At 44.1% G+C, this 22,385-nt stretch overlaps 1 protein-coding gene across 1 annotated transcript in view; it reads right to left on the bottom strand.

The window, feature by feature from the left end:
* The window catches only part of si:ch211-202p1.5 (uncharacterized protein LOC103909337 homolog), a 117,884-nt gene extending 95,802 nt beyond the window's left edge, over positions 1-22,082 (bottom strand). The window contains exons 1-2 of the mRNA XM_063054967.1: positions 21,955-22,082; positions 12,665-12,839 (exon numbers count right to left, since the gene is read on the bottom strand). Coding sequence (XP_062911037.1) covers positions 12,665-12,839; positions 21,955-22,012 — 233 coding nt within the window. The 5' untranslated portion in view covers positions 22,013-22,082. The remainder of the gene's footprint in view (positions 1-12,664; positions 12,840-21,954) is intronic.
* Between the last annotated feature and the right edge of the window lie 303 nt (positions 22,083-22,385).

Here is a 22,385-nt window from a genome sequence, read left to right as displayed (position 1 = left end):
TCTTTACTGGAAGAAATTTTGGTACCCTTGTTTATATTATTGGCTAGCTTAACTTCATATGTCATCTTTTCTATCCTTGTGGCATTTTAGTTGCTTTCTGTTGATATTTAAAAGCTTCCCAATGATCTAACTTCCCACTAATTTTTGAGAAATTATATGACCTCGGTTTTGCTTTTGTGCTGCCTTTGAATTCTCTTGTCAGCCAAGGTTGCCCCATCCTCGCTTTAAAGTACTTCTTTATCTTTGGGATGTAACTACCCTGTGCATTCCAAAACCACAGAAACTCCAGCCATTGCTGGTCTGCCTTCATCCCTGAGTTTCCCCCGCCAATCATCTTTGGCCAGCTCTTCCCTCATGCCTTTGTAATTCCAGTTACTCCACTGTAACACTGATACTTCCGACTTTATCTACTCCCTCTCAAATTGCAGGGTAAATTCTGTCATATTATGATCACTGTCTCCTAAGGGTTCTTTTACCTTAAACTCCCTAATCAAATCTGGTTCATTACACAACACCCAATCCAAATCCAGAATTGCTTTTCCCCTAGTGGACTAAACCACAAGTGTTCCCTCTCTTGGAATCCAGCACCAACCTGATTTTCCCAACTTGCCTGCATATTGAAATCCTCTATGACTATTGTCACATTGCCCTTATTACATGCCTTTCTATCTCCTGTTGTAATTGATATTCCACATCACGGCTACTGTCCTATCAGTGTCTATTTACCCTTATAATTTCTTAACTCTACACACAAGGATTCTACATCTTCTGATTCTATGTCACCTCTTTCCAAGGATTTGATTTCATTTTTTACCATCAGAGCCATCCCACACCCTCTACCTATCTGCCTGTTTTTCCAATACAATGTGCATCCTTGGATGTTAAGCTCCCAACTATGATCTTCTTTCAGCCATGACACAGTGATGCCCACAACATCATACTTGCCAATCTCTAACTGCTTATCTACCTTATTCCGCATACTGAGTGCAATCAAATATTACGTCTTCTGTCCTATATTCATTACCCTTTTCAATTTTCCCCCACGTTACACTTCAACTCATCCCACTGACGACAATTTTGCCCTACCATCTTACTATTCTCTCTCACAGCCTCATTACAAACTGCATCTAGTTGTATAGCAACTGCCCCATCCTCAGCTCTTTCACTCCAATTCCCACCCCTCTGCCAAATTAATTTAAACCCTCCCCAAAAGCTCTGGCAAACCTGACCACAAGGATATTGGCCCCTTTTGGGTTCAGTTGTAACCTGTCCTTTTTGTACAGGTTGTATATTCCCAATGATCCAGAAATCTGAAACCCTGCCTCCTGCACCACTTCCTCAGCCACTTATTTATCTGTACTATCATCCTATTCTTGCCCTGACTGGCATGCGGCACTGGGAATAATCTAGAGATTACTACCTTAGAGGCCGGCTGGTGGTGCAACGACATCGGCAACGGACCTGAGAGCGAAGGTTCCTGGGTTCGAAACTTGCCGGGTCCGCTCCCAAGTATGCTTTCCATCCGTGCCAGGTTGAGTGTCGAGATCGCAACTCGACCTCGTAAAACAAAGGGAAAATACTGGGAAAATGTCTGTGTGAAGAGTGGCGCGCTGCACAGTCTCTCTCTCTCTCGCTCCGCGCCTTGTAAAAGCCATGAAAAAGACATCATCACGGACGCATGCATGGACACGCAGACGCACATGATATGTCATCCCAATCCAGCAGCACCCAGCCACAGGCGGACCCTGCACTAACTGCTTCTGGTGGTCATCTACCTGAAGCCTGCCCTCAAGTTGTGAGCACCTCAGTAAAAGCCTCATCTGTGAGGTTTTCAGCCTCCTGGATGGTCCTGAATAGATCCAGCTTCAGCTCCAGTTCTCCGACCTGTCGGTCAAGAGGTGAAGTTGGGTGCACTTCCTGCAGATGCAGTCATCAGGGAGACTGTTAGGTACCTGAAGTCCCACATCTCACTGGAGGAGTGTTCCACTGCCCAAATTACCATTCTGCTTACATTTGCTATACTTCAAACTTCTCAAGTTTAAGTTCTAGCTTGTGCCTGTTCTCACACAAACCTGTTGAGCCAAAGCCTGACCACTCTAACACTGGTAGAACTCCAACAATGGCCGCTCCACTTACACCTTGCTTCTTCAGAGCCTAGAGCATATTCCGTAGACCATAAAACATCCAACATAGAAGATAGACCATACAACATAGAGTATAGACTATAGACCATAGATCATACAGCTTTGACAATAGACCATAGATCACAGAGCACAGAGCATTGCAAAAGACCATACGGCATAGAGCTTAGACAATGGAACAGAGAATAGACCCTGCTGAGTGCCTAAGATATTGCATTAATCACAGCCATCCAAAAAGTTCACAAAAGGCCCAAGCCCTTTTTTCAATCTCACGCTACTTCACCAACGAACGACCTCTTGCGATGATCATGTCCCACCGAAAAGTTCCGAAGGGCCCCAAGCTCTTTTTAAACCTTGCGCTGCCTCATGAATGAATGACCTCTCACAATGATAAGCTCTTAATCTCTTAACCTACCTTGTTGTGGTGTTTGCACTTTATTTGTCTGCCTGAACCAAACTTTCTCTGCAACAGCAAAGCTATTTTTGGCATTTTGTCCCGCTCTTAGAAAACATTTGAATGGTCCCCAGAAAACCAAGATAGAGTCTTGGCCTCACAATCTACCTCATTGTGGGTATGCATCTTATTGTCTACCTGTATGGCAGTCTCTGAATCTGTAACAATTCACTCTGCACTCAGTTGTTTTTTTATCAATACACTGTTGAAATGAAATTATAAACACAGGAGATTCTGCAGATACTGGAAATCTTGAGTAACACATGCAAAATGGTGGAAGAACTCAGCAAGTCAGGCAGCATTGGAATCCTTGGTAGGAGGGAGGAGAAGATGGCGGCGAGACGCAGCGCGAGCAGCCATTCCGAATGATATCATAATGTGTTAACTAGGGGCCATGCACAATCCTGATTTGATGGAGACAGCCGTGAGAAGCACAGAGAACGACTGGAGAAACTTCTGAAATGCCCGCTTCGCTGCCGCTGCTACTTTGTGATCGACAATCTCCGGAGGGGAAGGCCCCAAATCCTCAGCTTTGCCTATTGCCTGTTGCCAGGGCCGGGGTCGAAGCGCTCGGCAGAGATGATGCTCGGTGCTCGCTGTCGAAGAGCTAGGCGGAGGCTCGGAGTTTTCGGATGGACTCGGAGTCGGACTGTGGTCGGATGTTTCCAGGATGCTGCATCGGCAAGTTTGCGGTGCTGGAGGTTCACCGTCTGCGTGAGATGATGGGACTTTCGAGAGACTTTGAGACTCTTACCGTGCCATGGTCTGTTCTTATCAAATTACGGTATTGCTTTGCACTGTTGTAACTATATGTTATAATTATGTGGTTTTTGTCAGTTTTTCAGTCGATTTGTCATGTGTTTCTGTGATATCATTCTGGAGAAGCATTGTATCATTTCTTAATGCATGCATTACTAAATGACAATAAAAGAGGACTGCTTGTCCTCAAAATCTAATCTAATCTAATCTAAAATGTCGACTGCTTATTCACCTCAGTAGATGCTGCCTGACTTCAAAGGTTTCAAAGGCACATTTAATGTCAGAGAAATGTCTACAATATACATCCTGAAATGCTTTTTCTTCGCAGCCATCCACAAACACACACACTATGCTGGAAGAACGCAGCAGGTGAGGCAGCATCGTTGGAGGAGAATGAACAGCTGACGTATCAGGGCACCCCCCCCCCCATCAGAACTGGTGAAGAGTCGCAACCTGAATCATCAGCTGTTCATTCCTCTCCAAAGATGCTGCCTCACCTGCTGTGTTCTTCCAGCATAGTGTGTGTGTGTGTGTTGCTTCTAGTTCTGTTTTCTTTCACTATCTTGATGTATTTATGCATGGACTAATCTGTCGGGATGGCTTGCAGAAAGAAGCTTTTCACTGTATCTCAGGAATGTGACATTACTAACTAAAATATAATAAACACGATTTTGATCATAAATATACTTTGAACTTTGAACTAAACGACCAATGAAAGAAACTCAAGCAGCTTTATAAACAATCTGACATTGAGTTATACACAGAGAGATTAGGGCAGAGACCAAGGCTTGGACAATGAGTTCAGTATTACAGAATAGAGTGGATTCCAATTAATTGGACCATTGGTTAATCAGGACAGCCACTTATTCAGGATAACTCTTAAAGAACCAAAACTAATTGAGAAAACTGCTAAGATTCCCTATGTTTATTTGGAACATTATGCCTCTTAATTAGGACAGGAGACTGTTGCTGAAAAGTTTCTAATTAGCATCAGTCATGTGCATGTCATGTGACCTTTAGACACTACACTGTGTTTGGAGCAATTAGCTTTTAAATAGCATCACTTGCATGTTTGTGTTCAAAAAGCAGTGAATTTTCTCACCGATAGTTGATAGCAATAAGCAGAAACACAATTCAGAACTGTTTTGCTCACTGTGGTTTCAAGCTTCCAGACCTGGAGATGCCAGAAACAACCGGGAGTGAAAGTGAAAGGATTTCACTATTTCAGCAAGTTAGGAACTACAAAGAATTTGAAGGTATTGACAATCATCTTGAATGTTACAATGAAAATGAAGATCTGGAGGATACAATTGTCGACAGCACTGTTTGAAGGCAGTCCATTATTTACACTAGGTGTCTGCGCTAGTTTTCTTTGCTTTCAGTCTAAAGAACGCAGTGTGAATGAATTCATTTTTCAATAACAGAAACTAATACACAATTTTATAGTACGGTAGTAGCGTTGGTAATGTTCAAATTTTTGTATTTCAGTTAAATACATAATTTATTACTCAGTTTGCCATTTTCATACCTTATTGACGATTTCTATGAAACTTCAGCTGATTGGGGCAGCTACTTAACTGGAACCCACTGTATATGAAGAATACAGGAAGGAGAGTGATGAAGAGGTGTGCTGAGGAAACTCAGAGCCCAGGAGTGGCAGAACGATGAAAACTTGAATGATCCAAAGGCAGAAATCAAGATTTGTATAACCGGAGGAGTTGGAGAGGAGAGAGATCATAGTAAAAGAACACACTCATAGTAACACAGACCTTTCAGCCCAGCCTATCCATGCTGACCATGCCAGTCCCATTTGCCTGTGTTTGGCCCATCTCATCTCTACCTAAATTCCTCCTATCCATCTACTTATCCAAATGTCTTTTAAATGCTATTAATGTACCTGCCTCAACCACTCCTTTAGTAGTTCATCCCATCTAGAGACCACCCTCTGTGTGAAGACGTTGGCATCCCGGTACCTTTTAAATCTCTTCCCTCTCATCTTAAACCTATGTTCTGTCATTCTTGATTCTCCACACTGGGAAAAAGACAATGCACCTTCACCCAATCTATGTCCCTCGTGATTTTACACTCCTTTCTGAGGTCATCCCTCAGACTCCTATGCTGGAAGGAAAAAAATCTGATTCTCTGTGGACATGAACGGGACACCCGGACGGTATGTTGCCTCCCAGGTGCCAGGGTCAGGGAGGTCTCAGATCAAGTCCACAACATTTAGGAGAGGGAGGGGGAGCAGCCAGATATCCAGGTACATTTTGGTAGCAACGACATAGGAACGAAAAAACAAAGAGGTCCCGAAAAGAGATTTTAGAGAACCAGGTAGAAAGCTGAGAAGCAGGACCTCCAGGGTAATAATTTCTGGATTGCTGCCCATGCCACGTGCCAGGGAGGGTAGAAACAGGATGATTTGGCAGATAAATGCATGGCGGATAAGCTGGTTCAGGGGGCAGGGCTTCAGATTCTTGGATCATTGGGATCTCTTCTGGGAGAGGTATGACCTGTTCAAAAGTGACAGGTTGCACCTGAACCCGAGGGGGACCAATATTCTCGCGGACAGGTATGTTAGAGCTGTTGGGGGGGGGGGGCGGCGGGTTTAAACTAATTTGGTAGGGGGGTGGGAGCCGGAGTGAAGGGACTCAGGATAGGGCGCTTGGTAACAGAGTAAAGATAGCGTGAAGTCAAACTGTCAAGGAGGGCAGGCAGGTGACGGGACATAGTCTCAGTCAACAGGCTGAGTATCAAAACATTTGTGATGGAAAATCAAAAAGGGTAGCAAATATGGTACTGAAAATATTGTATCTCAATGCGCGGAGTATAAGAAATAGGGTGGATGATCTTATTGTACTATTACAGATCACCAGGTATGATGTTGTGGCCATCACTGAATTATGGCTAAAAGATGGTTGTAGTTGGGAGCTGAATGTCCAAGGTTAAACATTGTATTGGAGGGACCGGAAAGTAGGCAGAAGGGGAAGCATGGCTCTACTGGTAAAGAATGGCATCAAATCAGTAGAAAGATGTGACAAAGGATCGGAAGGTATGGAATAGTTGTGAGTTGAGTTAAGAAACTGCAAGGGTAAAAGGACATGGATGGCAGTTATTTACAGACCTCCCAACATTGGCTGGGAGGTGGACCACAGATTAAAACAGGAAATAGAAAAGTCGTGTCAAAAGGGTAATGCTATCACAGTCATGAGAGATTTTAACGTGCAGGTCAATTGGGAAAATCAGGTTGGTAATGGATCTCAAGAGTGAGTTTGCTGAATGCCGAAGAGATGGCTTTTTAGAGCAGTTTGTTGTTGAGCCCACTAGGGGATCAACTATACTGGACTAGGTGTTATGTAATGAACCGGAGGTGATTATGGAGCTTAAGGTTAAAGAACCCTTAGGAACTAGTGATCACAATATGATTGAGTTCAACTTGAAATTTGATAGGGAGAAAGTAAAGTCTGACATAGCAGTATTTCAGTGGAGAGAGGGAAATTACAGTGGTGTGAGAGAGGAGTTGGCCAAAGTAAATTGGAAGGAGCTGCTGGCAGGAATGTCAGCATAGAAACATAGAAAACCTACAGCATTATTTTACTTATTTGGGAGTTAAAATTACTAAGAGACATAAGGATCTATTCAATTTCAACCTTTTACCATTAATTAATTAGGTTAAACAACTGATTACTAAATGGTCCCCTTTGTCTCTATCATTGATTGGCCGTATTAATGCTTTTAAAATGATTATTTTACCCAAATTTACATATTTATTTCAAGCGATACTGATATTTATTCCTAAATCTTTTTTTGATACTATTGACTCTAAAATCTCTTCTTATATATGGCAAAATAGAAATCCCAGATTAAGTAAAAAATACTTACAGAAATCTAAGAAAGAGGGCGGTTTGGCATTGCCTGTCCTAAGATTTTACTACTGGGCATTTAATATTTGATATTTAATATTTTGGACGCAAGATTGGAATATAACTCCAAGCCCACATTGGGTAAACCTTGAAGACCACTCTGTACAGGGGTTTTCTTTAGCTTCCATTTTAGGAACTTCACTGCCTATCTAAATTGAATAAACAAATTTTCAACCCCATAGTTAAACATACATTGCGAATATGGTTTCAATTTCGTAAATTTTTTGGCCTGAATGAATTTATGTTATCAAGTCCTATTATATCTAATTTTTTTTTCCAACCCTCAGTACTAGACCAAGCCTTTTTGATATGGAAAACGAAAGGCATAATATGTTTTCGTGACTTATTTCTGGGTAACTGTTTTATGTCTTTTGAGCAGTTATCTCAGAAATTTGATTTGCCTAGATCCCATTTTTTTAGATACTTACAAATATGAAATTTTTTAAATACTACGTTGCCTACCTTTCCGACTTCAAATCCTTCTGGCATTCTTGATAAAATTTTAGGTTTTAATCCTTTGCAGAAGGGATTAATAGCAATAATTTATGATATAATTATGAAATTACAACCAGATATATCTGATAAAATTAAAGATGAATGGGAAAGGGAACTTCAACTTTCCCTACCTACAGAGAAATGGGATAAAATTTTTCAATTAGTTAGTACTTCTTCTATATGTGCTAAACATACTTTAATACAATTTAAAGTAGTACACAGAGCTCATATGTCTAAAGATAAACTAGCTCGTTTTTATTCCCATATAAACCCTACTTGTGATAGATGTCACTCTCAAGTGGCTTCTTTAACTCATATGTTTTGGTCCTGTCCTCTTTTGGAAAAATATTGGAAAGACATTTTTGATATTATTTCAACAGTACTATGCTTTGATTTAAAACCCCACCCTATTATGGCAATCCTTGGATTGCCAGTGGTAGAACATAGATCTTTCTCTTCTTCAGCCTTTCGAATGATAGCTTTTGTTACTTTAATGGTGAGAAGATCTATTTTGTTGAACTGGAAGGAAATTAATCCTCCAACTACATTCCAATGGTTTTCTCAGACCATATTAAGTTTAAATTTAGAAAAAATTAGAAGTGATATTTTTGACCATTTGGTTAAATTTGAAGATACCTGGAAACCTTTTATGCAACATTTTCATGTGATGTAATCTGACCTTTCCGAATCTTTTTTCTAAAATTATATGATGAGAGGAGCAGAGTTAGCGACATTATGGATCATGTCTGGTACAAGTTGTTGGTCTAGCCCTGTTTTGCCTTTTTTTAGGTTTTTTTTTCTCTTTTTCTTTTGGGTTTTTTTTTGTTTATATATTTTTTTTCTTTTTATTTCTTTGTTAATGTTTAATCTCATTGAGTTTGGAAGTCTTTTATTTCTATGTTACTTAAAATTAATTTTATATATGCTGATGAACATTTGATGAACATCTGAAAATTAATTAATTAACATTTGATGAACATCTGATGAACATCTCTTTGTACCAACTTTGTTATTGAGTTTATAATTTTGAAAAATTAATAAAAAGATTTAAAAAGAAAAGAAAACCTACAGCACAATACAGGCCCTTCAGCCCACAAATTTGTGCTGAACATGTCCCTACCTTAGAAATTACTAGGCTTACCCATAGCCCTCTATTTTTCTAAGCTCATGTACCTATCCAAAAGCCTCTTAAAAGACCCTATCGTATCCACCTCCACCACCGTTGCCGGCAGCCCATTCCACGCACTCACCACTCTCTGTGTAAAAAATTTACCCCTGACATCTCCTCTGTACCTACTCCCAAACACCTTAAACCTGTGCCCTCTTGTGGCAGCCATTTCAGCACTGGGAAAAAGCCTCTGACTATCCACACGATCAATGCCTCTCATCATCTTATACACCTCTATCAGGTCACCTCTCACCCTCTGTTGCTCCAAGGAGAAAAGGCCGAGTTCACTCAACCTGTTTTCATAAGGCATACTCCCCAATCCAGGCAACATCCTTGTAAATCTCCTCTGCACACTTTCTATAGTTTCCACATCCTTCCCGTAATGAGGTGACCAGAACTGAGCACAGTACTCCAAGTGGGGTCTGACCAGGGTCCAATATAGCTGCAACATTACCTCTCGGCTCCTAAATTCAATTCCACGATTGATAAAGGCCAATACACTGTATGCCTTCTTAACCACAGAGACGACCTGCGCAGCTGATTTGAGCACCCTATGGACTCGGACCCCAAGATCCCTCTGATCCTCCACACTGCCAAGAGTCTTACCGTTAATACTATATTCTACATACACTATATATTAAACACACTTGAAACCTGGAACTTGGGAATATACACCTAGCCTGCTTAAAATCAAAAGCTTATGATTTATATTAAATTAAGTTCAATGCAAGCTGGAGGATATGTATAATTGGAATCCATCAGTTTGGAGTAAGATTAGTTAAGTATTAACCTTTCAGAGTCAAAGCTACAGGACTCAACATATTGCCAGCAAAGCAGCAACGACGGGCGTTTCTGGGAAAAATGAGGAAGGTGCAGGACATATGTCTTCCAAAAGTGAAGAAATGCTCAAATGGCAAAATTGCACAACCATGGCTGACAAGGGAAGTCAAAGCTAATGTAAAAACAAAAGAGAGAGCATACAACAAAGCAAAAATTAGTGAGAAGATTAGGAAGATTTTAAAAACTTACAGAGAGCAACTAAAAGAATCATTGGAAGGGAGAAATGAAATATGAAAGCAAGCTTGTAAATAATATTAAAGTGGATAGTAAAAGCTTTTTCAAGTATGTAAAAAATAAACAAGCGATGAGAATGGATATAAGACCGCGAGAAAATGAGGCAGGAGAAATAATAACGGGGGACAAGGAGATGGCAGATCAACTAAATGAGTATTTTGCATCAGTCTTCACTGTGGAAGACACTAGCAGTGTGCCAGATATTGTAGTGTGTGAAGGAAAAGAAGTGGGTGCAGTTACTATTACAAGGGAGAAGGTGCCAAAAAGATGAAAGACATAAAAGTACATAAATCACCTGGACCAGATGAACTGCATCCTAGGGTTCTGAAAGAGATAGTGTTAGGGATTGTGGTGGCATTAGAAATAATCTTTCAAAAATCATTGGACTCTGGCATGGTGCCAGACAACTGTAAAATTGCAAACGTCACTCCACTCTTTAAGAAAGGAGGAAGGCAGCAAAAAGGAAATTATAGACCAGTTAGCCTGACCTCATTGGATGAGAAGATGTTGGAGTCAACTGTTAAGGATGAGGTGATGGAGTACTTGGTGACACAGGACAAGATAAGACAAAGTCAGCATGTTTTCCTTCATTGAAAATCCTGCCTGACGAACCTGTTGGAATTATTTGAGGAGATTACAAGTAGGATAGATAAAGCAGATGCAGTGGATGTTGCATATTTGGACTTTCAGAAGGCCTTTGACAAGGTGCCACACAGGAGACTGCTTACCAAGTTAAGAGCCCATGGTATTACAGGAAAGTTACTAACACGGTTAGAGCATCGGTTGATTGGAAGAAGGCAGCGAGTGGGAATAAAAGGATCCTTATCTGGCTGGCTGCCGTGAATGCTGGTGTTCCACAGGGGTCGGTGTTGGGAGTGCTTCTTTTTATGTTGTAAATCAATGATTTCGATGATGGAATAGACGGCTTTGTTGCCAAGTTTGCAGATGATACAAAGATTGGTGGACAGTCAGGTAGTGTTAAGATTGATAGGTTCTTGATTGGACATGGCATCAAAAGTTACAGGGAAAATGCTGGCAAATGAGGCTGAGGGGGGAAAATAAAGGATCAGCCATGTTTGAATGGCAAAGTAGACTCAAGGGGCCAAATGGCCTAATTCTGCTCCTATGTCTTATGGTCTTCTGGTCTCAATACTCCCATCCCTCCTGAGCGCACGTACCACCAAGGCTCAAAGACAGCCCCTACCCCATTGTTAACAGACTATTAATGGTAAACACAAAATTAATGGTTCCTGATCTCACAATCTACTTCGTTATGATCTTACACCTTATTATTTACCTGCACTGCACTTCCTCTGGAATTGTTACGCTTTATTCTGCATTATTATTGTTTTACTTTGTTCTATCTGTGTAATGATTTGATCTGTATGAACAGTATGCAAGACAAGCTTCTCACTATACCTCTGTACATGTGACAAAAATAACCCAATACCAATACGACTCAATCTCTTGAGTTGTGACGGTATCTTTGTAAATCTAGTAGGTATGAACATTTTGAAGGTGAGGCGTAGCTTAATCGGGGTTGGGAAGTGTAGGGTGAAAGGTACCCAGAACGATTAGCCGCAGTCAACATCAGGCAGGTGAAAGGTGAGAGGCTAGTCGAAAGATCCCAAAAGTGTACAGAGTGACACAGTAGTGTAGCGGTGAGCACAATGTTTTACAGCATCAGCGATAACTGATTGGGGTGGAATTCCTGCTGCTGTCAGCAAGGATTTTGTATGTTCTCCCGGTGAACATGTTACCTCCACAGTCCAAAGACATATGGGTTAGGTTTACCAAGTTGTGGGTATGCTACATCAGTGCCAGAATCATCGTGGCCTTGCGAGCTGACCCCAGCACATCGAGGACAAGAGGATACAGCCTCAGGATAGAGGGGTGTCCATTTAAAACAGAGATGAGGGGAAATTTCTTCAGCCAGAGGGTGGTGAATTTGTGGAAGTAATTACCACAGGCAGCTGTGGATGCTATTGTGTTGGTTGTTGGCTCAAAAGCCACATTTCATAGAATCATAGAAAACCTACAGCACAATACAGGCCCTTCGGCCCACAAAGTTGTGCCAAACACGTCCCTACCTTAGAAATTACTAGGGTTATCCACAGCCCTCTATTTCGCTGCATACTTCAATGTATGTCATCATCGTTATGTGCCATGCCGTAAAATGCGGGCAGTCAAGGTCTTTGCATGACCATGATTGCTCTTGGAAAATTCTTCTACAGAAGCGGCTTGCCATTGCCTTTTTCTGAGCAGTGTCTTTACCAGTCGGGTGTCCCCAGCCATTATCAATACTCTTCAGAGATTGTCTGCCTGACGTCAAAATGGTCGCATAACCAGGACTTGTGGTATGCACCAGCTGCTCGTACAATCATTCAGCACCTGCTCCCATGGCTTCACATGACCCTGATCGGGGAGAGGCAGCTAATCAGATGCTACACCTTGCCCAAGGACGACTTGCAGGCTAGCAGAGGGAAGACGCGCCTCACAGCTCCTTTGGTGGAGATATATCCTAAATGTTACTCTTAATCTTTTAATGTACATGTGACAAGTAAAGCTAATCTTTAAATCTTTAGAACTACGGCACCAGAACTATCCAAAGGCGCTGTGTATAGGCGCTTGACCAGCTGCAGTGGTCACTTACCCTGGCGTGTTGACCCAGACAATGCCAACGTGACAGAAATAGACGCACTCTGTGTCCTGCATATTGCTGCAGGAGCATCGCTTCTCCCGCCGGGCAGGAATGTGCACCTGTTCCGGCTGCTGGTCACCAGCTCCCGCGGACTCCACCAGCGCTCCCACAGGTGGCCTGCAACTCCCTGCAGAAACCGAAAGAGGAAAGTCACGACAGGGCCGGCTGCTGGCTGTGATTCAGACACCCTTAAACTGGCAATGCAAAAATCCCTCCCCCCTCCCTTACACCCACCTCCCCCATCAGCTGTCCTCACCTATCAGCTTGTACTCCTTCCCTTCCCCTCCCGCCACTTGCTTATTTTGGCTTCTGCCCCCTTCCTTTCCAGTCTTGTTGATGGGTCTGGGCCCTAAGTGTTGACTGTTTATCTCCTCGCCTGCCCATCTCCTCCTCCTGGTGCCCTTCCTCTTTCGTTTTCTCCCATGCTCCACACCCTTCTCCTATCAGGATCCCTCTTCTTCAGCCCTTTACCTCTGCCAGCTTCTCACTTCATCCCACCTCCCCCATCCACCTACCTTCCCATCTGACTTGGTCTCACCAAGCTCCTGCCAGCTTGTCCTCCTTCCCTTCCCCCACCTTCTCATTCTGGCTTCTTCCCCCGTCCTTTCCAGTCCTGATGAAGGGTCTCAGCCTGAAGCATCGTCTGTTTATCCCCCACCGTAGATGCTGCCTGACCTGCTGAGTTCTCCCAGCAATTTGTTGCTTCTAACAAAGTGAAGGAGGTTTGGCTGGACATCAGTCTAACAAAGTATCTCAAACAAGAGAAAATCTGCAAATTCCGGAAATGCAAGTGTAACCCTCAGGTTCCGCCGGCTGTGTGAGTCTAGGGAGGACAATCTCTGGCCCCGCCAAACGGGTGAGATTGAGATGCAAGTCCACCCTGAAACCCCCTGTCTGTGTGGATGCTGTGTGATTTGTTACCCTGTTACAAATCAGTACCACAAAATAACAGAGTACATCACATACAATTAAAGGATTTAGCTTTATAATTCTTAACAGGATTAGTGAAGAAAAAGCAAAAAAAGAAAAGGGCCCATTTTAATGGAACAGTCTAGTGTGCACAAGTTGGAGCTCACGGCTTCTTCCTTCGCCGATCTTCCTTTGATCTCCCCGGCCTTCGTCAGGTCACGGCTCCACTCCGGCATCTTCTCTCTTCTTCTCCACCGAACCAAAGACCAGATCACCCTGGTGTCAGGCACGCGGCACGAAAACACCCTTCTCACATTCCAAAGCACCCGTTATCTCTAACCATAACCCAAACACTGCTCCTACAGAAAGTCCATTACATTAGCAGTGAAACCTTTCCCAGGGTGTTACACAAGCAACACACACTAAATACTGGAGGAACTCAACAGGCCAGGCAGCATCTATAGAAAAGAGTAGAGTCCACGTTTCAGGCCGAGACCCTTCTGCAGCACTGCAGAAAAAATAAATACCTACAGATCTACCCAAAACGACGGTACTCTTTTCCATAGATGCTGCCTGGCCTGCTGAGTTCCTCCGGCATTTTGTGTGTATTGCTTGGATTTCCAGCATCAGCAGATTTTCTCTTGGTTGCTTGAAGCTTTCTGACTGGTTACGTTATGTGCAGAACAATTCGAATACTCAGGAATGTAAGAGTGAACTCTGCCCCAGGCATCACGGCACCATCGGTTGTATCTACAGGAGACATTGCCTTAAGAGGAGAAATCCATCATCAACGGAACAATTCCCACCATCTGGGCCAAGCCATCTTCTCGCAGCTCGAATCGGGCACCAGGTGTAGACACCTGAAGTCCATATCACCACGTTCAGGAGCGCTACTTTCCTTCCACCAACACACATCAAAGTTGCTGGTGAACGCAGCAGGCCAGGCAGCATCTCTAGGAAGAGGTACAGTCGACGTTTCAGGCCGAGACCCTTCTGCCTGGCCTGCTGCGTTCACCAGCAACTTTGATGTGTGTTGCCTGAATTTCCAGCATCTGCAGAATTCCTCGTGTTTCCCTTCCACCATTTGATTCTTGAACCGACCAACACAACCCTAATCACTACCTCAGCAAAACAACACTGTGACCATTTTGGACTACAACTTACATTTTTCTTTGCAGTAATTCTGTTATTTCTTGTAAAAATTGTGTAATTTAAGTTTAATTGATGTTTTTTGTGAATGCTGCTCACCTGATGCTGTGATGCTGCTACAAGTATATTTTTCATTGCACCTCTACCTGTGCATGAGGCAATAAACTCAACTTTGACTTTGACAGGAAGATAGGATGGTAAAGAAGACATATGGCATGCTTGCTTCATAGTTCAGATTACAACAAAAAAGGCAAGCATCATGCATGCCTTCTATTCTACTTTACCTACCTATAGGTATACTTTTCCTAACACCTTCAGAAATGCTCATCCACCAAGTCCTGGCAACATTCATGTAAATCACTCTCAAGACTCTCCAAAAAATCCAGAAAAACTCCTAAAGGGAAAATCTAGCTAACAATGCTGGTGATGCAAACTTCAGACAGTTAGAGGGGGGTGGGGGGGGGAGAGAGAGAGAGAGAGAGAGAGAGAGAGAATAAGAGAGAGAGTGAATGAGAGCGAGTAAGAGAGAGATGTCAACAGAGAGACAGAGAGAATGGTAGAGAGAGAGATAGAGACAGGCAGACAGAGAGAGACAGAAATAATTAAAGAGAGAAACAGGGAAACAGAGGCGGGGAGAGACGGGGGGACAAGGAGAGGGAGAGGGAGACGGGGGAGACAACGAGACAGACAGAGAGAGATGAATGAATCGAAGATACTGCAAAGCAGTAATAATATCCTAAGGCACTTTCCATGTGCCGTAGAATCAGTACATACACAGGTCCTTCAGCCCACTGAGGGTGCATACTAACCCTATTTTATTTCCTTGCATTCTCCTTAACACCCCGATTCCCAGAATTTACCACTCACCTATGCATCTGTTGAAAGTTATGGACAAGGGAGTTGTGTAGGGAATGATCCCTGCGGAAAGCAGAAGGTGGTGGGGGGGGGGGGAGGGAAAGGTGTGCCTGGTGGTGGGATCCCCTTGGAGGTGGTGGGTGGAAGTTTCGGAGAATTATGTGCTGGACACGGAGGTGAGGACAAGAGGAACCCTATCCCTGGTATGGGTGGCTGGGCAGCATTGATGGTGGAGGAAGGGAAGCCCCTTTCTTTGAAAAAGGAGGACATCTCCTTCATTCTAAAATGAAAAGCCACATCCTGAGAGCAGATGCAGCTGAGTTGGAGGAATTGAGAGAAGGGGATGGTGTTTTTACAAGTAGCAGTGTGGGATGAGGTGGGATGACTCCCTTGTCCATTTGTCCCTCCCCACTGGATGCTTTCCATAGGGATCATTCCCTACGCAACTCCTTTGTCCATATGGCCCTTCCCACTGATCTCCTTCCTGGCAAGTGGAACAATTGCTACATCTGCTCCTACACCTTCCCCTCACTACTATTCAGGGCCCCAAACAGTCCTTCCAGGTGAGGCGACACTTCACCTGTGAGCCTGTTGGGGTCATATACTGTGTTCGGTGCTCCTGGTGTGGCCTCTTGTATATTGCTGAGACCCAACGTAGATTGGGAGACCACTTCACTGAGTATCTACGCTCCGTCCGCCAGAACAAGTGGGATCTCCCAGTGGCCACTCATTTCAATTCTACTTCCCATTCCCATTCCGATATGTCCATCCACGGCCTCCTCCACTGTCGTGATGAGGCCACAATTAGGTTAGAGGGGCAACACCTTATATTCCATTTGGGTATCCTCCAACCTGATGGCATGAACATTGACTTCTCAAACTTCCGCTAATGCCCCTCACCCCCCCCCCCACCATTTACCATTTCCCATCCCTTTTTCCCTCCCTCACCTTATCTCCTTGCCTGCCCATTGCCTCCATCTGGTGCTCCTCCCCCCTAACTCCAATTTTTTTCTTTCTTCCATGGCCTTCTGCTTCTTTCACCAAACAACTCTTTACTTCATCCCTCCCCATTACAGAACAACTTGTGTTTCTCTCCCCTGCCCCCACCTTTTAAACCTACTCCTCAGCAATTTTTCTCCAGTCCAGATGGAGGGTTTCAGCCCAAAACGTCGACTGTGCATTTTTCCATAGATGCAGCCTGGCCTGCTGAGTTCCTCCAGGACTTTGTGCGTGTTGCTCAGATTTCCAACACCTGCAGATTTTCTCTTGTTTGTGATTTACCTATTTGTGACACCACTTTCAACAAATTATGGACCTGTATTCCCAGATCCCTTTGTTCTACCACACTCCTCAGTGCCTTACTGTTCACTGTGTAAGATCTACCCTGGTTGGTCCTACCAAAGTGCAACACCTCGCACTTGTCTGCATTAAATTCCATCTGCCATTTTTCAGCTTATTTCTCCAGCTGGTCCAGATCCTGCTGTAAGCCATGATAGCCTTCTTCGCTGTCCCCTACACCCTCAATCTTAATGTCATCCACAAATCTGCTGATCCAGTTAACTGCATTATCCAGATCGTTGATAGAGATGACAAACAACTGAGGCACACCAGTAATCACAGGCCTCCCAGTCAGAGAGGCAACCATCTACTACCACTCTCTGGTTTTTCCCACAAAGCCAATGCCTGATCCAATTTACTACCTAATCCTGAATTCCGAGCAACTCAACCTTCTTGACCAATCTCCCTTGTGGTACCTTGTCAAATGCCTTACAATAGTCCATGAAGACAATATCCACTGCCACGCCTTCATCAACTTACCTTGAAAAATTCTATAAGATTAGATAACCTTTAATATTTACTTACCTCCATTATGTTACCTGTGACAGGAGTTCAGTGGTGGCCCAAATACAGAGGGAGGGACACAGATATGAAATTAATTGTTCATTAGGCTTTAATAAGAACTGTACGGAACTTTGGAAAGCAATAAACATTAGGCCAAGAGGGCCACTAGCCGGCCCGTGATGTGGTGGCATTCACACCGGACCTCGAGGAGATGTGGTGTTGGGTTCCAATCCAGCCAGCTACGTGCACGCTGTGCACTGTGCTGAGTCAAGTGTCGAGCTACCAACTTGGCCAACTTGTTAAAAAAACAGACAAAGAAACAGGAAGGTTGCGGCCTAATGCACCACAAGGCACAGAAACAGGGCCACTAACTAAAAACTCTCAAACCAGCACCATCACTGCGGCATGACAGCGGTAACCTAGAACTAAATTAATTCCACTGTGCAGCTCCTTTAATAGCGTCTATCAAAATCACTGAACTTTTTTTTTTCCCAGGCGTGGACTAATATCGCTCAAGACTTGACGAGAGGGAAGAGAGTTAAATACAGTCATAACGAAACTCTAACTGGCTGGAATATGTGCATTCCCATGTGTGTAACTGCCGTCTTCTTTCAGTTGCCTCCTGCAAGAGCGCCCAGACTCGGCGACACTGACAACCTGACTCGCTGAGGTCCCCCAGCTCCTATGTCTATCCCTCCAGGTATAGAACATCCTCACTCTGGTGCTCCTCCCCCCCCCACGACATATCTTTCCCCCACGGCCTTCTGTTCCCTCCTATTGGACTCCCCTTTCTCCAGCCCTGTATGTCTTTCACCAATCAACTTCCTGGCTCTTTACTTCATCCCTCCCCCCTCCCGGTTTCACCTATCACCTTGTGCGTCTTTCTCTCCCTTCCCCCACCTTTTCAATCCACTCCTCATCTTTTTTTCTCCAGGCCTGCCAAAGGCTTTCGGCCTGAGACGTCGACTGTACGCTTTTCTATAGATGCTGCCTGGCCTGCTGAGCTCCTCCAGCACTTTGTGTGTGTTGCTTAGAATGTCTGCAGTCCATTTACTTGTCACAGAGTCATGCAGCATGGAAGCAGGTCCTTCGGCCCATCAAGTCTGTGCTGACTATCAAGCCACACTTACACTCATCCCATTTCATCCACCCCCCTGTCTCACAGATTCTATCCCTTACCTGCACACCATATACAGTTGCTGACAAAGCTACCTGAACAACTTTTGGGGTTAGAAGGAAACTGGGGCACCAGGGACTTAACCACATAGCCATAGGCAGACAAGAAAAATCCACATAAACAGCACTGGAGGTTGGGATTGAGCCCAGGTCTCTGACATAGAACACTACAGCACAGAAACCGTATAGTCTGTGCCAAAATATTTTTCTGCCTGCTCCTGGTCAATTGCACACAGAATGCTGGGGAATCTCAGCAAATCAGGCAGAGTCTATGGAAATGAATAAACAGTGATGTTTCAGGGTTTCTTCAGGGCTGGAAAGTAGGGACTCTATCCCCCTCTCATCCATGTACGTACCCAAACTTCTCTTAAATGTTACAATTAAACCAACATCCACCACTTCCGCTGGCAGCTCGTTCCACACTCTCACGACACTCTGAGTAAAGAAATTCTCCCTCATGTTCCCCTTAAAGCTTTCTTGTTTCACCCTTAACCTATGACCTCCAGTTCTTGTCTCACCCAACCTCAGGGGAAAAAGCCTGCTTGCATTTACCCTATCTATACCCCTCTTAATTTTATATACCTCTATCAAATCTCCCCTCATTCTCCCACACTCCAGAGAATGAAGTCCAAACCTATTCAACTTCTCCTCATAACTTAGTTCCTCAAGTCTCAGCAACATCCTCGTGAATTTTGCTTCGTGCTTCAGATGCAGCTGACTTAGAGGACAGCAAAGTAGCGTAACGCTTTACAGCACCAGGTTTGAGAGCAGGGTTCAACTCCCGTGCTGTGTGTAAGGAGTAAAATTTGCACTAATTATTTATTTTCTATATATCTATAAAACTCAATTTCATTTGCCTCATCATTGAAATGTTCCCACAGCCAATGGGCTCACTTTCGAGGACTCTTCATCTCAAGTTCTCGATATATATTACTTATTCATTATTATTTTTCTTTCTTTTTGGATTTGTAATTTGGTGTCTCCTGCACTTGGGTTGAACGCCCCAGCTTGTGCAGCATTTCATTGAATCTGTTAGGTTTGCAGTCTATAGATTTATTGAGTACGCCCTCGATAAAATAACTCCTAAGGTTGTACAAGGTGACAATATGTACTTTGACAATAAATTTACTATGAACTTTATATTTCTTGCAGTAATTTATAGTATATTTTATGCATTTCTCTGTACTGCCACAAAACAATAAATTTCACAACATTCACAACTTGATAACTGATTCTCAAAAAATCTCTACGTTCTCTCCGTGACCAAATGGATTTCCTTCAGTTGCTCCGGGTTACTCCTACATTCCAAAGATGTACAGGTTAGGGTTAATAAATTGTGGCCATGCTACTTTGGTACCAGAAGCTTGGAAACACTTGCAGGCTGCCCCGGGCACATCTTCGGTCTGTACTGGTTGCTGATAGAAACAGCAGATTTCACTGTATGTTTCGATGTACATATGACAAATAAAGCTGATCTTTATTGCAATTTAATTTATTGCATTTAATTGTGGTTGTCCCATCATAGGAAGGATTTGGAAAGAGTGCAGAAGGGGTTGCCTAGATTAGAGCTACAAGGAGGTTAGTCAAATTGGGGTGTTTTCTTTGGAGCCTGATAGAGATTTATAAGATTATGAGAGGCATAGTTAGGTTAGAGAACCAGTATCTTTTTCCCAGGGTCAAAATGCCCAAAGCCACAGGGCATGCAATTCAGGTGAGATGGATAAGTTCAAAGGAGATGTGTGGGGGAAGTTTATTTTTTACTGAGAGTGGTGGGCACCTGGAAGGATCTGCCTGGGGGGGTGTGGTGAAGGCAGATATAATAGGAGTATTTAGAAGATTCATGACAGTGCAGAGAATGGAGTGATATGGACATTGTGTAGGCAGAAGGGATTAGTTTAGTTAGACATTTAATAACAGCACAAAATTGTGGGCCAAGTGGCCTGTTCTGTTCTGTGTTCTAACTCTCATGTGTAAGGTCCTAGTTTGAACTGATTCCCAGGACATGCAAAAATACACACACACACACACACACACAACTACTACTACTTTTCTCTGGTCACATTACTAGCAGAATTGGCACTGTAAGGATTGCATTTCACTTTAACAGAAGCGGACCAGAATGGGATCTTCACAGTTCACCAGCTCCCTTGGACAACAATACTCACATAAAAATCCCACTGAACTAAACATTCAAGCAGACTCCTATTTGGAAAGGTGAGGTGTCAGGAGACATTTTATGGGGGAGGAGGGCTGGAATTCACAATTTTAAGAATCTAAGAAAGATTCCATTGTGATGTAGCTCTAGTTTCAGGTGACATCCCCTTAACACACACACAGACACACACAAACCCACACAGACATTTACACACACACACATACACAGACGAGCACACGCACACACGTACATAGATGCAGACTCACATACAGACGCGACCACACACGCATGCATACACACACACACGCACCGAGTCCCCACTCCCATTATCATGCACTAGTTTCGTGCAACAGAGGTAGGGAGCGATATCACGGGACCTTGCTCAGGAAGGGGTGTGGGGGTCGGTGGAGAAGGCTTGAAATGAGCCAGGCAACCGTCCCGGGACGTGTGTAGCCTCTGGCAGACACATCCCTCGGGCCTCGAGGAATGGCGGCGAGGGACTGTCACCTGTCGCCGAAACACGATCGGCGTTTTTTTTTGCATCCTGAACGTGGCCGTTTTAAAAGCTTCCCCCACCCCTCCTCCTTCTCTGTCTCCCTCTTGACAGCAAGATCAGCCCCCGGGCCGCCTGCTCTCTCAGATATATATCTCACTTCCATAGCGGGGGAAGAGAAGGAGGCTTTGCCGCTGACATCAAAGGAAAGACCGTGTGAACAGAGATAACCCCCACAGAAATGCAGGTATCTCAAAGGTGCGCGGATTAATGGACTCGCGGGGTGGGGGGGGGGTGTAAAATTAGCCTGAAACATCTCTAAACTGTTCGCATTAAGCGGCAAGGATGTGCACACCTGGACCCAGTTACAAGCAGACACAGAATTGAGTTGCAAAGTTCTGACGGAAAACGACCAGAAGGATAATTTGGCATTGTTTAACGAGAAGACCTGCTACAACTAACTTAACAGTGGCGAAGCTCGAAAAGAAAACTCTGCCGAATTGCGCCAAATTTATATCACACCAAGTCGTTCATGTAACGCGACTTCGACGGGGTGGGGTGGGGAGCGGCGTGGGTCAACTGGTTGGCCGGTTAACCTCGGCGACTGGGCACCGCTGCAAGGCAACCTCTACTCCGCTCCCACCCCACCCCCGAGCGACTCACCTCCCGTGGCCAGTAGGCAAGCGATAGCCAGCGGGTAGATGAAGATGAAGACATTCATCGCGACCACATAGATCGCACACGCGCGATAAAAGAGCTGTCAGAACGAAGTGAGGCTGAACCCACAGCCCCGCTCTACACCGAAGTTCTCGCTGTGGAAGTTCTCTTCCCCTTCGCTCGGCACATGTGTAGATCGTGAACCAGGGTAAAGACGTCGGTGACTTTTGTTTTAATCCAAGCGATTGCCAGAAACAGGAAGCTCCCTCTCTTTCTCTCTCTCCCCTGTCCCTCCAGCTCGCTTTTAGCTCCTCCCTCAGCAGTAACCCTATCTCTAAGTAACTTTTTTTTCTAAACCCACCCACTGCGAAATACCGAGGGCGTCACGTTGTTAAACCACCTGCTATGGTCAGGGTAGGGAGCAGGAGAGAGTTGGC

The sequence above is a fragment of the Mobula hypostoma genome, chromosome 8 (genome assembly GCF_963921235.1).
Source record: "Mobula hypostoma chromosome 8, sMobHyp1.1, whole genome shotgun sequence".
NCBI classification, from domain to species: domain Eukaryota; kingdom Metazoa; phylum Chordata; class Chondrichthyes; order Myliobatiformes; family Myliobatidae; genus Mobula; species Mobula hypostoma.
This window is presented reverse-complemented; position numbering and strand designations above follow the sequence as displayed.